At 53.7% G+C, this 16,844-nt stretch overlaps 1 protein-coding gene across 3 annotated transcripts in view; it reads right to left on the minus strand.

The window, feature by feature from the left end:
* The window catches only part of CAPN15 (calpain 15), a 95,683-nt gene that overhangs the window by 16,426 nt on the left and 62,413 nt on the right, over positions 1-16,844 (minus strand). For all 3 annotated transcript variants that reach the window (XM_054042837.1, XM_054042836.1, XM_054042838.1), the window contains one exon: positions 5,662-7,144. In XM_054042837.1, the coding sequence (XP_053898812.1) occupies positions 5,662-7,122 (1,461 nt within the window). In that variant the 5' untranslated portion in view covers positions 7,123-7,144. The remainder of the gene's footprint in view (positions 1-5,661; positions 7,145-16,844) is intronic.

A 16,844-nucleotide genomic window follows, 5' to 3' on the forward strand; every position in this document is an offset into this window, starting at 1 on the left:
CAGCTGCTCCCTTGTGGTCTCTGAGTCATGGAAGCTGCAGGCTGCTCAGAAGCACTCAGCTTGAGGTGGCAGAGCGGGGGAGGAGCCATTGACCAAGGACACATGGAGCACAGAGATTAGACAATGGAGATAAAAATCAGAGGGCTGCTGCCCCAGCCCCGGCCCGGTCCAATTCCCTTCCCATCATAGGCCGGGCTGAGCACTGGGAGGGTTTCCCCAGGAAGCCAGTGCACCCATAGGAAGAGGATCTACTGGAGCTCTGGGAACTGACAGACGCAGTACAGGAAGAGGGCTGGGTTGAAGGATTTGTGTAGGAGATAAAGAAGAAAGCGATTTGGGGGCTGACGTTCAGGTCTACTCTTGGAGACCCTGTGGCCAGCTAGAGAACTGTTGGTGTATCTGTTGTCATAACCCTAAGGGAGCAGCCCCTGACAGAGGAGAGATGACATTTACTCAGACTATTCACAACTGGCTGGATACAAACCAGGATCTTTTTAAATTAAAGAAAAATCGAATTGTTACAATAGAAAACAAATGTGATTTAAATGACATTCTCTATCTATGGCAGGGGAGGGCAAATTTTTTTGTCCGAGGGCCACATCTGGGAATAGAAATTGTATGGTGGGCCATGAATGCTCACAAAATGGGGGTTGGGAGTGTGGGAGGGGTTGAGGGCTCTGGTTGGGGGTGCGGGCTCCAGGGTGGGGCCAGAAATGAGGAGTTCAGGGTGTGGGGGAGGGCTCTGGCTGGGGGTACGGGCTCTGGGGTGGGGCAGAGGAGTTTGGGGTGTAGGAGGGTGCTCGGGCTGGGACCAAGGGGTTTGGAGGGCGATCAGGGATGGGGCTCTGGCTGGGGATGCAGGCTCTGGAGTGGGGTTGGGAATGAGGGGTTTGGGGTGCAGGAGGTGCTCTGGGCTGGGATCAAGGTGTTCGGAGGGCAGGAGGGGAATCAGGGCTGGGGCAGGGGGTTGGGGCAGAGGGAGAGGCTCAGGGGTGCAGGCTTCGGGCAGGGCTTACCTCAAGCGGCTCCCAGAAGCAGCGGCACGTCCCTTCTCTGGCTCCTATGCGGAGGCGCAGCCATGCGGCTCTGCACGTTGCCCCATCCGCAGGCACCGCCCCTGCAGCTCCCATTGACTGCAGTTCCCGGTCAGTGGAGCTGCAGGGGTCGCGCTTGGGATGGGGGCAGATTGCAGAGCTGAGGCCCCGAGGTGTTCCTATGCCAGCGGTGGGCAAACTATGGCCCGCGGGCCAGATCCGGCCCGTCAAGGCTTTGGATCTGGCCCACGGAATTGCCCCCCGTGGCACTGTGGGCCCTGCACTGCTCTCAGAAGTGGCCGGCTCCACATCCCTGCAGCCCCCGGGCGGAATGAGCAGAAGACTTCGTGCATTGCCCTTGCCTCCAAGCACGACCCCCCGCAGCTCCCATCAGCCGGGAATGGGGAACTGCAGCCAATGGAAGCTTCGGGGGAGATACCTGGAGCCGCTTTAGGTAAGCAGCGCCGGCACAGAGCCCGAACCCCACCTGCCCCCTAACTCCCTTCCCTGAGCCCCCTTGTATGCCCTGCACCCCAACCCCCTGCCCTAAGCTCCCTGCTGCACCTGTATCCCTGTGTTCCCCAACCCCCTGCCGCACCCCACACCCCTCCTGCACCCCTGCCTTGAGCCCCCTCCCGCAGTCTGCACAGCTCCTGCACCCCTGCCCTGAGCCCCTCCTGCACTCTGCACCCCAACCCCCTGCCTTGAGCCCCCTCATGCACTCCTCCTCTGCCCCAATCCCTTGCCCTGAGCTCCTTCCTGCACACCACACCCCCTCCCACACCCCACACTCCCTCCTGCACCCCAAACCCCTGCCCCGGCCCTGCATACAATTTCCCCACCAGGATGTGGCCCTTGGCTCAAAAAGTTTGCCCACCTCTGTCCTATGCATTGGAGCCAGAGGCTGGGGCATGCCACTGCTTCCGGGAGCAAGGTCCCTGACACTGCTGGAGCGGGGCCATGCTGCTGCTTCCGGGAGCCACGTGGAGCGGTCCCCAACCCTGCTCCCCGGATGGAGCGCTGGAGCAGGGCAAGCCCCAGATCCTGCTCCTCAGCAGGAGCTCGAGGGCCGGATTAAAATGTCTGGCAGACAAGATCCAGCCCACGGGCTGTAGTTTGCCCACCCCGATCTATGGGGCTAGTTCTTTTGGCTCCTGTTCCAGTCTGAAATCACTGTGGGAGGTGGGGGGTTGCTCGTTTCTTTAATTAGTGTTTCCTAATTGTTCACAGCCTTCCTGATTTTGCAGAGGGTTTTTTCCTACTAACAAGTTTCACACTTACAATATTCATCTGTATCGAACAATAGAAGTCCCAGGGCCTCCTTAGTCTTCTCTGGGGGGACCTTGCCACACATTCAGAGACTAAATTGATGAGCAAATAACCTGTGCTCTATTTGCAACCAGCACCATCTGATGTACTGCACATGCAAAGGTGGGTCTGTGTCAGGATCCCCGCTGGACAGGTGGGGAAACTGAGGCACAGGTCGGTAGCAATGAGAGTGTCAGAGCCAGGAACAGAACCTTGTTCTCCTGACTCTCATTCAAGCACCCTCGTCACTGGACCAGGAGTGATACCATCGAGATTGGAGCAGTTACCATTTATCTAGCGCGCGGGGTCCCTGTCACCACCCCTTCCTTTGTGCTCGCTGAGGCTTCCCACCCAGCTGCCTTTCTGGATGCGATGCTTGATCTGGTCTAGAGAGACATGGGCTAGCTCCTAACAGCAGCAGTGGGCCCCGGTGGCACAGGCAGCCGCCCGAGTACATACCAAGGATTGGGCAGGAGGGTACCTGAGCAGAGCTGGCGTGGGTATGTCAGCCCACACTAGGAATTACACCTCCCAGCTGCTGTGTCCACACACCCTGGACATGACTGTGGGCAAGTCATTCCTGCTCTGTTTCTCAGTTTCCCCCTTTGTACAACAGTCTGCTCGATTACCGAGGGGGGGGTCGTGAGGATTAGCCAATGGGGCAGATTCTCAAGTGGTGTAAACTGACACAGCTTTCCTGACTTTGATGGAGCTCTGACAATTTGCATCAACCCAGCATCTGCCCCAGTGTCTGTGCAGTGCTTTAAAACAGAATGTGCTTTATTAGTGCCAGGTGTTACCATTAGAAAGGAAGGGAGGGATGCAGGATCAGGGGATCCAGACAGCATAAGGTAGAGAGAGAAATGAGAAGGGGAAACAATGCCAGGCGAAGAGACAAAAGAAATAGGAGAACCTGAAAGAGTTTTGTGCCAAAGGGGGCAGGGCAGAAATAAGACTGGAGGTGGGGAGATTAAATCTTACTCTGTTCTGGGACACAGAGGAAGGACAAGGCTAAAAAGGAATAAAGCCAGGGCCCTGTTGGTTAATACACAGACCCAGGGAGAAATATTTTGAAATGTACGAGCAAAACAGAGCAAGACAAGAGCAGAATGCCATCATCAGTGAATTCAAGCAGAACTTCCTCGCTCAGAGGGCTACTAACATATGGAATAAACGGCCAGAGAAGACTGCTGATGCAAATAGCATCAATGGGCTTCAAGAGGTTACTCCATATATTTTGGATGCTTGGGACTAGTCCAAATAGGAACTGCCATACCAGAACAGAGCAATGGTCCATCCAGTCTGGAGTCCGGACTCCGGCAGCGGTCTGTACAAAACATAGCCATGGCTTTAAGACCATCAAACACAGCGGCAGATCAAACTCTTTAACCTTCTCTTAAATTCAGGCACAGAGCAGGAATGAATTCAGTCAGGCAGAATCTTTCATGCTGTTATGATGGGAGCACAGACTGAGACCCAGCACACGAGAGGAGAGGAACAGGAAAGAGTGGGGGAAATCTGGAGATGACGAGAGGTTTACTGCTTTATTAATTATCCATCATGGTGTATTTCTTTCAGGTCCCAAGACCCTGTTAAGCTTCTCCTGTTGCAGGAATTCTGATCAGTTTGGCTGATCTAGCTGCAAGCTTCAGGGGTAATACCTTCACTGCTGACCAGAGAGAGTTCGCTGTGCCTCTGGGGTCTGGTGAGCTGCAGGGCACTGGGCTAGACCTCTCTGTCTGATCAGGCTTGGATTAGCCATCAGGGAATGAGGTGAATTATTCTCTACTTGACTGTTTTAGGTCCTGATTCAGCAATACACTTAACATGCCAGTAGCTCCAATGATTCCAAATTCACTTGCTTAAAGTCAGGCACATGTGTAAATACCTTCCTGAGTCAGGGCCTTATGGATGTAAAGGTGCCTAGCTGCCTTGGCAAAGATGGGTGTCGATAAAAATAAATGTAGACCATAATTTTCTACAGCCTCATATTCAGAGTCAGCATTCCGGTGGTCAATAATCTCCAGTGGGGAGCTGTAAGGGGAAAACCCCAGCAGGGCTCAGTGAGGATGGAGGTGAATTCCTCACCAGCAAAAGGGAGCGATGGTACCCAGATTCCACCCGCAATAAAAGCTACAATGTCTAGGTATTCTATAGCGCTTTAAATAAGTAGATCTCAAAGTGCTTTACAGAGGTCAGTATCAGTATCCCATTTTACAGATGGGGAAACTGAGGCACTGGGCAGGAAAGTGACTTGCCCAAGGTCACCCAGCAAACCAGTGGCAGAGCCAGGAGTGACATCCATATTTCCCAAGTCCCAGTCCAAGGTTCTTGCCACTAGCAAGTGCCTCCCACTAGCCCAGATCAGCTAGATGCTTTCTCCATAAGGTGCTCCTACATTACAGTGAGGAAAGCAGGAGAGATTACAGATTTATTTAGTAGAAGCAATGAATGAAGGTTGCCATCAAAGCATCCTATCAGAGCAAATCATTGCAGCATGGCCAATTCTTATGGCAAATCTCATGTTGTTGTTTTTTCTTAAAGCCCTAAAACCTGGGAGTCACATGAATACAACAGAATTGCAGCTTTCATTTAAAAACAAAACCAAATCAAGAAATGCCTAGCCTTCCTGGCTGCAAACAGAAGCTTAAGAGCGTGAACCCTAAAAGTTAAAAAGTCAGAAAGCAAATAAGAGCTCCGAATGAATGATTTTTAAAACCTCATGTTTTTTAAGTCAATATCATGACTTTTTAGGCCCCAAGTCACAGATTTTTAGATTCTTGGGGTTGGCAATGATGGTATTATTGCTATCAGTCTGCATTCACCCTTTTTGTCTCTTGTTTTAGTTTTATTCTTGGACTATAAGTTCTCTGGGGAAAGAACCATTTTTGTTCTGTTTGTACATCACCTAGCACAATGGGGTCCTGGTCCACAGCTGGGTCTCCTAGGCAGTACCAGAATACAAATAATAAATAATAATGTTCCTTTATAGCATCATTAGGTTTCAGAGTGAACACACATTGAGTAGAACTGGGCAGTGCACACATCTCAGAACTATTGTTTTGGGCTCTCTGCAGACTCAGACAGACAGCATTGCAATGGGTCACTCTGTGAAAGTATCCTCTGCAACCATAAGGGCTAGAAACTTAAAGGGAAGGTTAAATTGAGCAGACCCTCCTGGGCTTGCCAGAGAGGTGCCAGGCTCGATGGCCCAGAACCAGCTCATTCTCCCCACCCACTATGCAGAGTGCCCGGAGGAGTACAGGCACAGAGAGCAGAGTAAGGCTGTGGGGTACTAAGGGGCCTGGCAAGCACTCACCTCCTGGCAGAAGCTCACAATGTTTTCCCACAGGGCCTTGGCCTCCCCCTCGTCCGTCTGCCGCCGCTTCTCCGCATCCATGCTCTCCCGCCTCTTGAGTGGCTTGGCCCCCTTGCGCTGCATCATGTACATCTGCGGGGTGTGGCAGGCTGCACAGTGCTTGGCCTTGAGTTCGTTGAGCAGGGTACAAGCAGGGCAAGACCACTGGCTCGGGCTGTCCTGTACCAAGGGCAGCTGAGAAGGGAAGAGGCGGGCCATTTTCCGGGCCGATGGGGCCTTGCTGCCGCAAGAGGCGCAACCCCCTTTGTCGGAGCCGCAGTCGACGCACTTGGGGGCAGGCTCGCCCTGTGCCCCATGTTCCTGGAAGCCATGCAGTTTGGAGCAACCACAGGCTTTGCACTTCTGCACCAGTGTGGGGTTCTTTAGGGTGCACTTGGAACAGGCCCAGGTGGTGAAGTCGGGGCTGGAAGGGCTGCAGGGGGTGAAGCGCACTGAGTCCCCCGCCAGGTCAATAGTGTCACTGCCTTTCAGAGCACTGCAGGCCTCACACTTGCTCGACCCAGCCGAGTTGAGCAGGGCACAGGTGCTGCACTGCCAGTGGGACGGGCTGACCTCCATCTCCTCCTCCAGCACGCTCAGCCGCTTGTTGGACAGCAGCTCCTGGAAGCGGGCAGCTGGAGGTGCCCTGGCCTGGCCCTGCGGAGACCCCTTCTGCCCAGATGTGGGCTGAGAGGCGTCAGGCACCTGTGGCTGCAGCTGGGGTGGCACCTCCCTGCGGCTCCTGGGCACGGGGTTGTTCTGGAGGCCAGGGGAAAAGGGGCTGAAGGTTGGCATCTTCTGAACGTCCTGCTCCATGATCGCCGGGCTCTGACTGGCAACAGGGTCACTTTCCAGAGTTTCTATGGCAACACCGGGCTGCGGGGGAGCTGGGACCACATGGAACCCTGCTGGGGCAATGACTTCGGGGACTACCAGCGCCTCCGGGGGGATCTTGGGTAGCGAGAGCTTGCGTGGCCCCCCACAAGCAGAGCAGGAGTTGGCCACGGGGGTGTTGTGCAGAGTGCAGCGCTGGCAGGCCCAGCCATCCTCCAGCTCCGCCTCATCGGGGCTCTTCCCCCCAGACTCTTCGCTGTTGATCTCCGTCTTGCATGCCTCCTCAGTGGCGATCCCCTTGGGCTCCACCAGGTCAACGGGCTTGGGCAGGACACCATTGATGATGGGCAGTGGGGAGCTGCCAGGCCCAGGCTCCGGTGTGAAGCCGCACACCTCACAGGCCTCCTTGCCCAGGAAGTTCCTGAAGGTGCAGCGGGCGCACGGCCATTTCTGCTCCTCCACACTGAGCCGCAGGATGTGGTTGAGGTCTGGCTTCTGGCGGGGGGCCTCACAGATGGAGCACTGGCGCTGGCCCACTGGGTTCAGGAAAGTGCAGCGGGTGCAGGACCACTCCCTCACAGCAGCCATAGAACCAGGAGAGTGGGTGTGACTGCAAGAGAACAGGAGAAGAGACCGTTACCAACCTGCAGCATAGGGAGGGGAACAAAGAGAGCCTAGAACTCTGTGCAAAGGAGCCTCGAACCAGCTGCCATCAGATGGGCTTCTGGTAGGGGGATGGACTAGGATGCTCTCTCTGCACTAGCCAGGGAGAATGTGTGCACACCTCTGTAGCAAACACACATAGCTCCTGCTAGAAAGGTGCTCACGTGCTTACGTAGACGGGACCTTGCTTACAGTACGGGAATATACAGGAGTCCAGCATACTAGGGACTGGTTTCTCTGGCACTGACAACCCATTTCAACAAGCGCACAGCACCAAGCTGGCTTCCTACCAAACAACTTGAGGAGCAGCAGAAAGGCAGCCATCCAATGCTGTGCAATGGCTGTGGTCCCTCCCCGGACAGAGGAACACCCCCGCCCCACAAGGGCATGCCAGGCTCTCAGTGGATCCATCAAAGACCTGGAAGTGATCCTACTTTCTTCCCTTCCCTCTTGCTTTTCACACCGAGATTTCACGTGTCAGCAGAACTTCCCTGGGCAGTTCTCTGAGTAATCACATGACACCAGGCAACACAACATAGATTCAATCGCACTCTGGACTCTACTGCACAGAAGTAGTGCTTTGGCTTAGAACTGTAGAGAAATGCATAGGCACATCTCGGAGCACAGGCTGAGAAGTATGTTAATACCACACCTCCAAGCAGCTTTTCTAAAGCACCTTTCTCCAGCTTACTCTTGATTAGTTTAAACTGCACCTGTGCCCATTCACCTTAAGTGAAGATCTGGATTATTTACAGACAGGGCCGGTGTAACCGCTAGGTGAACTACGCGACCGACTAGGGTGCCAAGATTTGGGGCTGCCAAAAAGGGGTGCCCAAAAAAATTTTTTTACACTACAGTGGAGTCACAACTTACATGGGGGTTAGGTTCTAAAGTCACCGTGTAAGAGGAAAATCGCGTATAGTGAAAATTACCATAAAGTACAGTATACACTAGAACAGGGGTCCTCAACCTACGGCATGCGTGCCAAAGGTGGCATGCAAGCCGATTATTTTTTTTTAATGGCAGGCTGCGGGTCCCGGCTGCCGCTGAGCCTGCTGCCGACCTGGGGTTCTGTTCACTCAGCTGGCAGTGGGCTGAGCAGGGCCAGCAGTGGGCCGGCTCCTGCCAGCTGGGGTCCCAGCCGTGCTCAGCCCGCTCAGCCTCCTGCCAGCCTGGGTGAATGGCCTGGGGTTCCATTCACCCAGGGTTCCGTCCACCGGCCTGGGGTTCTGTTCACCCAGGCCGGCAGGAGGCTGAGCAGAGCCGGCGGCTGGAACCCCAGCTGGCAGCGGGCTGAGGTCCCAGCCGCTGGCCCCACTCAGCCCGCTGCCGATCTGCGGTTCTGGCTGCCAGCCCCTTGCCAGTCTGGGTCCCGGCCACTGACCCCGCTCAGCCTCCTGCTGGCCTGGGGTTCCGTTCACCCAGGTCGCCAGGAGGCTGAGCGGATCTGGCAGCTAGGACCCCGGCTGGCAGCGGGCTGAGCAGGCTGAGCGGGGCCGGCGGCTGGGCCCCCGGCTGGCAGGAGCCAGCGGATGGAACCCCAGATTGGCAGCGGGCTGAGCAGCTCAGCCTGCTGCCGGTCTGGGGTCCCAGCTGCCAGCCCTGCTCAGCCTGCTGACGATCTGGGATTCCAGCTGCCGGCCCCTTGCCAGCAAGGGTCTCGGCCACTGGCCGTGCTCAGCTTCCTGCTGGCCTGAGTGAATGGCAGGAGGCTGAGTGGAGCCGCCGGCTGGGACCCCGGCTGGCAGCTGAGTGAACGGAACCCCAGGCCGGCAGCAGGCTCAGCGGTGGCCAGGACCCGCAGCCTGCCATTAAAAAAAAAAAAAAAAATCAGCTCGCGTGCCACCTTTGGCACATGTGCCGTAGGTTGAGGACCCCGTTCTAGTGTATACTGTGTGTACTGTGTGTACTGTAGTTTATGGAAATTTTCATTATACACGATTTTCCTCTTATGCGCTGACCTTAGAACCTAACCCCCGCATAAGATGTTACTCCACTGTATTCATTTTTGAAAATTTATAATAAGCGATGCTCCGGAGGGGGAGGGAGAGCGCAAGGTGGAAGTTTCACCTAAGGTGCAAAATATCCTTGCACCAGCCCTGTTTACAGGCAGACACAATGATCATGTAACAGAAGCCCCTGTTGTAAGACAGATATGCAAGGGGAAGAAAAAGACACTCTGGTTAAAAAATCAGGCTTTTAAAAGAAACAAATGTACTTACCTGGGTAATTCATAACAATGTCGCTTATTAAAACTTGAACACATTTTAAAAATCTAATCTACATCTCACCCTGAATGGTGAATATTTGCTTTGTTCCCACTACTCAATTGTGGCACTAGCCAGTTTCACTTCTGGTCCCAGACTCTTTCTAGTAGCACAGGGAAACTGCTACAAGGTTTGCAATGTAACACTTCAAGGGAAGCTTTAAATCCTAACCGGGCAAAAAACAAACCCAAACCACTTTTTATTGGAAAAGGAAACAAAAGTGATGGACACACGGCTAGTGAGCTTAGATTTTGTTGGATCTTTTAGTACAGAAACATTTGGTAAAACGTTGAGCCTATGCAAAGTTGGCTGTTCCCTCAATGCTGGGGAAGCCTTTACTTGGAGCTGTATGCTTGGAGATTAAGCTCTCTGCCTTACCGTCGCACTAGTAGTGTTTTCTGCCTGAGAAATGCACAATCTCCCCTAGCAGGGATGCAGGGTCAGATGTATACCCACCAGAGTAGCAATGTCCTTTCCAGCTTGTAGCACTTACTAACAGGTGCCAGGAAACGCAGGGTCTGCGCCAACACCCCAGAGCATGAGCGAAGGTCAGCACATCAGGCTGAAATGGGAACTTCCTGCCTGTTTCCTCATTTACGGGAGGGATTTGAGGGTTGGAAAAATTATAAATCTAAACAGAAAAATTGTGAAAAGACAGAGAGAAAAATCCCAATCTGTGTCAAGAGGATGGGACCCTTGAAGGGGGAGCGGGGCCCGTACACCTGACTGGTCAGCTGCCTCCTAAATGGGTATTAAGAGAAGGCACCTGGGGTAACTCAAGAAAGAGCAGGAGAAAGCTGCCTGAGAAGGACACAGGAGCAGCAGAGGAGAGCTGGGCCAGGGAACCACCGCAAAGACTGAAAGGTGAAGAACATTGTTTGTGAGGACTGGCCAGAGCTGGGGGTGCCCTGGAAAGTTTCAGGAGAGCTTGTGCAGAGGCCCCTAGGAACAAGGGGAAGAACCAGCCTCTGTAAGGGAAGCTGAGCCTGATTGATGCTGGAAAGTGGACTTGCAGGCAAGGGACCCCTGGGGGAGTGGAACATTGCAGGAAGCCCCCTTGCGACAGGCTGGAGCAGAGGGCTGTGGGAAGCTGAGCCCTGGCCCACGGGGTGGTCCTGCAGGGATGTCCCCTGAGCAGGGGTAGGAGTCCCAAGTAGGAAGGAGGCCAGACGTGGGGCTACGGAAGAAGAGTTGTGGAAAGGAAGCGATTCTGGGAGCAATCAGGAGGGTGATCCAGAGCCAAAGGCAGAAAGAGGAGAGGGACAGATTGGTTAACGGAATGGTTTCATCATAAGGGTTTTTCGGGTTATTGCATGTACACTATGCCTACAGGCAGGCTTTTGAATTGGCCATTGAGAGAGACCGAGCTCCTTGTATGGCTGGACCATGCCATGCCATGGCCTGCCACAGGAGAGCGCCCCAGATTGGGGTCGCCCTAGGACACCCAAGCCCAATGGGCCCTCAGCAAACAGCCCTGATCCTGCCATCATGTCCATTGAGGCAAACCCTTTCCCCCCACTGGGGATCAGTGCAGCACAAGGGTCCACCTGTGCAGGTCTGACTGCAAGATCGGGCTTGCAAAGAGAAACCCAGCAATTCTACAGCAAAGGAAGCTACACCCCAGGCTGCTAAATAGCACCTCCTTGCAGCACTTCTCCCTTGGAAAGAAGAGCTTTGCAGCATGCTCTGAAGGCTGACAAGTTCAGGCTACTCTGGGCAACAGGGCAGGAGCAAGGTCCAGACCTGAGGGGCTCTCACACTGGATGACAGCCAGCAGCTCCCTCTCTGTTATGCCAAGGCGCCTCTGGCTTCCAGTTCAAGTGCTCCTACTGATCTCAACTGCAACAGAGCAGCATGGGGAGTGAGGGATCTCATCCCTCAGCCAGGCAGTCCCAGAGCTTTAGGAGTTAGCACAAACACCTTCAACTCAGCCCAGATCTCTACAAGTAGCCAATGCAGGGCCATTGTGCCCCGGGCACAGCACCCTGATTCCCGAGCAGCCCAGCCCCTTCTGCGCCAGCTGCACTTTCCAAACACAGCCCCAAGTTGAGCACTTAGAGGCAACAAACCCATGCAATAGGGTATTGAGAGCCACACAGGTGGGGAAAAGACACAGCCTCCTGGCCACATGCAAATGAAAACGGCTGTCCTCACCAGCGCTGGAAGACAAGCCAACAACCGCTTAACAGCGATACTCCCAAGTGGAAAGCCCAGGTAACCAAGAGTGGGCATGTCTCCCCCACCCCCACCAGAAGGGCCGCTGTGATCTTTGCCATCTCTTCTACTGGATTTCCTCAACCCCCCAAGAGAATACTTGAATATATATATTTTAAAACAAAGTCCTTCTCAGAGACTCATATTAATTCTGAGAGCCCGCACAAAATCTCTTTCTGGTTCACATCATGCTCTTTAATAGTTTGTACTTTACCAGGCGTTTATTGGAGTTATTTTGGGAAACTTTCATAACAAGGTGAAATATAAAAATTGATTTTCCTTTCTTCTGCCTTGAGTCATACAGCTCTGAGCTACCACGAGATGATCAACAGCCTCTCATGCACGTCTCCAGCTTACTGGAGTCCACTCTAGCTATTGCTACCCACTATTTCCATCTGTGTGCTCTACACATACAGATACACACCTGCAAACACACACACTTACTTACCAGTCTCTGTACTGCAGCTGACGCCAACTGCCTCAATTAGGACGAGGGCCACAGTGTGGTAGGGGCTGTACAAACCCATGAGGAGACATGGTCCTTGGCCCTAAGATATGTGTGCGCATGCAGACAGACAGACAGAGTGACTGACTGACAGACCCTCATCTCATACTCTGATCTGCATGGGTGGGCCCCTTTGGAGCCCCGACTTCCTATAAAACACACACGAATGTGAAAATCCAGTTGTTCCGCCAGCCCTGTGGCCACCTCCCTCTGCTTCCTGATATCACAGACACTTCTCAACTCTGGGGGAAGCAAATGAGACAAACAAACGGTCTGTGCTCTCCCTGTCCTGCCATGTCCAGCCTGGAGGCGTTTGGTTTACAAAGATCAGTCACCGCTCAGCAAACCAGACCCAAAACATGCAGCACCAAGGAATTAAATGGCTCCTTACTGCCCGGTGCTACACACGGGGGTGTCTTAGCACACGCAGCTGCCACCTGGGAACAATCAAGTGCAAAACCTGCTGCAGCTCACCAGTGGAATGAGCTTTGTCTCAGTGCAGCCCCTCGTCCACACGATGGCTCAGCACAATCACATGAACCAGGGGCGCTGATAGCAACCAGAGGCTACCACCACTTGACAGCTGTTAGCTTACATACATAAATGAAGCTGGCAGCTGCAGCCACACCATCAACATGCCACTGCAGTTGGTGCCACGTTCAGCAAAGAAACCATAGATGGACTGGGCTGCAGAGACTGAATTAGCCCATCCCTGCTGTGGAGCAGGGCTGCGGCATGTCACTGGAGAAGCCTGCGCTGCTGTATCTATCCTCTTGGCTGAGACAACAAGAGTCAGGGACCATCAAGTGTCAAGCGGGGGGAAGGAGAAAAGGAATCCGCATGGATCTCATCATATACTGGCCACGGACAGATTAGGCACCTCAAAGCTCCCGTGCTCAAAATGGGGCAGCATCCCACGTCTGTCAGCATCTGCCATTACCAGACCCGAGATGCTAAACCACAAACATCCCCAAAAAGAAGAACAGGAGTACTTGTGGCACCTTAGAGACTAACAAATTTATTAGAGCATAAGCTTTCGTGGACTACAGCCCACTTCTTCGGATGCAAGAAGTGGGCTGTAGTCCACGAAAGCTTATGCTCTAATAAATTTGTTAGTCTCTAAGGTGCCACAAGTACTCCTGTTCTTCTTTTTGCGGATACAGACTAACACGGCTGTTACTCTGAAACACAAACATCTCCGTCTCACGAGCACGCTGCAGGCCCAGAGGAACTTTTACCTTTGCTCTTCACCTGGGTGAGTATGGGGTGTGCCCCTCAAGTGCTGCAGGGTTGTACATTGATGGTAGACCTTCAAGGAAAGCCAGTGGGGTTCATGATCAGTAGGCCGCCCTTTTCCCACACGAGTTCAGGACTGAAACCAGACTTGTGCGTGATAGGGGACACAGGTGGGATATAAATGCAGGGACCCTAACTAGGAACAGGAGTCTATGGAACTCCTTGGAAGAACAGGGCTAGAACCCGTGATGCCCTAAGTAAACTTCACTCTGGGTTACCCCAGGTTCTGCTTCTTGTGCCTGAAGTCTCCCGCTGCAGTTTTGATTGAAGGTGGTATTCTTCCCTTCCTGCCTTACATCATTGTGTAATACTGCTGTGGGGTGTTAACCAGCCACGAAGTTTCACCCCAGAGCTGGCTCCATTTCAGTGGTGGACAGAATTAGCCTTTGCTATACATTTGGCAAAGTGCTTTGCGATCCTTTGGCACTGTAATACATTATTATTACTGCTCCAAGGAGAACGACAGCCTGCTAGCCTCTATGAACGTGGACACTGGTGCAGGGAAAGATTTGAACAGATCCCACACACCATGCAGACCTCCCATCTAAATCACAGGACTCAACAGGTCTGTCCTCTCAATTAAAAAACAATGCCCTTTATATTTACACTACAGCCAAGTCCACTCCCCTCTTCATCACCAGGGGCCTGGCTCAGAAAAAGAAACATGTATCTAAAATCTCACTGATGGTGTATTTACCATGCCGGCAGCCCCCAGCAAATTCTCATCAGCCAGGTGGACAATGCCCATTTTCTTATGATATGAGCCAAGAAGGATGGGGAATGGGCATCAGTAGCATCAGGTAATACTGACTGAACTGCCCAGAAGCACAGTGCCCATTGCAAAAGCCGAGCTGCTTAAGTTGGGGAGGTGGGGATCAGATGAACCGATTCCTGCTCCACTAAATCACAGACAAACCGGGGGATGCTCTGCCTAGCTGCTTCCAATGGGAGCTGAGGGCATCAGCAATTTGCAGGGAGAAGATCTTAATTACGAGCCTCTGCCCTGGGCCACCCTGTCTGTCTCTGATTCAGCCCGTACACACACTGACCCACTCTACCAGTCCTCCTCGATGCTGACCCTGCTCTCCAAGTCACAGAGAAACCAGCTGCTGTTCCCATCCCCCACCCCAGCCTGACCCTCCTCTTCTCCTCTCAGCCCCCCCAATCAGCCTGACCCCCAGAAGTTCCTACACCCACCCCTCCCAGGAGCGTGCCCTTGAGGGAGCCCCCCCAAAACCATCCCCTCCTAGGAATTCCTGCCTCCCACAGCCCAGTCCCTGCTCCTTACCCCGCCCTGCTGGTGAGCCTCAGGTCTATCCACCCCGCTTCCCTGGCACTGAGAGGAGCCGGAGCCCCAGCCGCTGTGGTTTCAGCGCACCAAGGGTCCAGCATGCACAGCGGCACACGGCACTTACAAAATTGCTCCATGGCCACTGGCGTGGACATGTGTATGCACAGCTTGCAAGGAAGGGGGAGGGCGAGGAACCAGCACATTTCATTGGCAACTGGCAAGGCAGTAGAAAAACCAGCCACCTGGCAACCCTGCACTCCAGCCACTGGTCTCGTGAGCAGGTGCAGCCCACGTCCTGTGGCACAGTCGAGAATGCACAAAAGGCCCCATGGGACGGCTGGGGAACCACTGAACTACACACAAAGGCCTGGCCTACACCAGACAGTTGTACCACTTTAACTACACCCGCAGAGCTTAACCAACACAACCCCCTCGTGTGAATGCACTTACACTGGTATGAAGGTGCTTGGGAGTCACACCCCCGAGCTGACTCAGTTATACCACACAACTTCCCAACTTGCATGGAGGACAGGTCCATCAATGGCTGTTAGCAACCCCATGCTCTGGGTGTCCCTAGCCTCTGACTGCCAGAAGCTGGGACTGGACAACAGGGGATTCCACTCGATGGCGTGAGTTCACCTCTCCGAGAGATGGTCGCTAGGTCGACAGAAAAATTCTAGCTGCCCTATGCTGAGAGTTCGGCGACCTAACCACTGCGCTCAGGGTGTCCGATTTTTAAGTGTAGAGCAGGCCTTAGAAAACTCAATTGCTGCAGTGCTTTACACCACCTCGAGTTCCCAATCTGCCAGGTGCGGGTGTGTGAGCTCGAGTTCCATCCATCCACGTCACAGTCCGGCTGTAAGAAGGCAGTTCATGAACCAATACGGTCTGGGAGCTGCTGTTTAGAGCCTTCACAAGGGACGATTTCAAGCAATGCCGGGGGAGAGAGCAAAAGGGATACGAGTCTCAGATCAGATGGGGCCCGGCAGAAAGTGTGGGGCATTCATAGCAGCAAAGGAAAAGGAACCGTGAGACTGAACCTGCCTCAAGTGGCAAGAGGCTCCTTGTGGAAGCTCCAGGACATGGGACTGGAGGGAAAACTGCATGGCATTGCCTCAGGGAGACTTCCCTTCCAATAACATTTCCAAGGGCACGGATGTGTCAGAAGGCCGCTGCAGTTGGAATTTTCCAGCTGAGCACCACCATGCAAGAGGCAGTCTGGAGCATTCCCAGAAGTATAAGGAGAGACAGATGGAGAGAAAGGAGAGCCCATTACAGAGCTACAATTGTTCCTCTGTTGATCTGTCCCTTAACTAAACGGGACAAGGTGACTCGGGCTAGATGATGCAGAGGGGAAAGCACTAGCCAGTCCCCTTTGGAGTGCTGGGCTCCCATCCTGCCTGACCAGCTCTCGGCTGTGATGAGTTTGGTGGCCTCAGCTGAGCTGGTAGTGAATATTTGCCCACCACCACCTTTGGCATGCTTGTGAGGGAGGCCCAGGGCTGGAATAAGCCAGGGGGCTGCTAGTGAGGCAGAGTTGGGGGAGTGGTGCAGGACTAGAATAGGATCATCCGGATAGTACTGACGGCCGCTGGCAGGATTGGGAGGGGGGGGCCCTGGAACAGCAGTCCCCACCCCCTGCAGCTCAGAAGTGAGGGGCATTGGCAGGGCTGTGTGGGATCAGCTGGTACATCAGCTGTTTCCAGCCCTTGCTACCCAACCCAGTACATTCATCTACTCTAAAAAGAGGAGGACAACAGATCAGATGGGAGAGGGAAGCCAGGGGCTGGCACACTGCCACCAGATGGAGCAGATGCATACTGGCTTCTCCCAGGTGAAGGGTGCTAGCCATGTCCCCCCTATCTAGATGTGCCCTCTGCTAGCAGGTTAAAGGAGTTTTGGTACAGTGTGATGAGAGAGAGGAGATCCAAGCATCAGAGTGAAAACACAATGGTCCCCATTACCTCAGTACTAGCCCAGAGCGACTGCATTGACTGGCACAGAGTTATTCACCATCTACAGCTGCTCAAGGGTCACCAGAATCAGTTCCTCTCTCTACAGAAAATTCTTCCAA

The sequence above is a fragment of the Malaclemys terrapin genome, chromosome 10 (genome assembly GCF_027887155.1).
Source record: "Malaclemys terrapin pileata isolate rMalTer1 chromosome 10, rMalTer1.hap1, whole genome shotgun sequence".
NCBI classification, from domain to species: domain Eukaryota; kingdom Metazoa; phylum Chordata; order Testudines; family Emydidae; genus Malaclemys; species Malaclemys terrapin.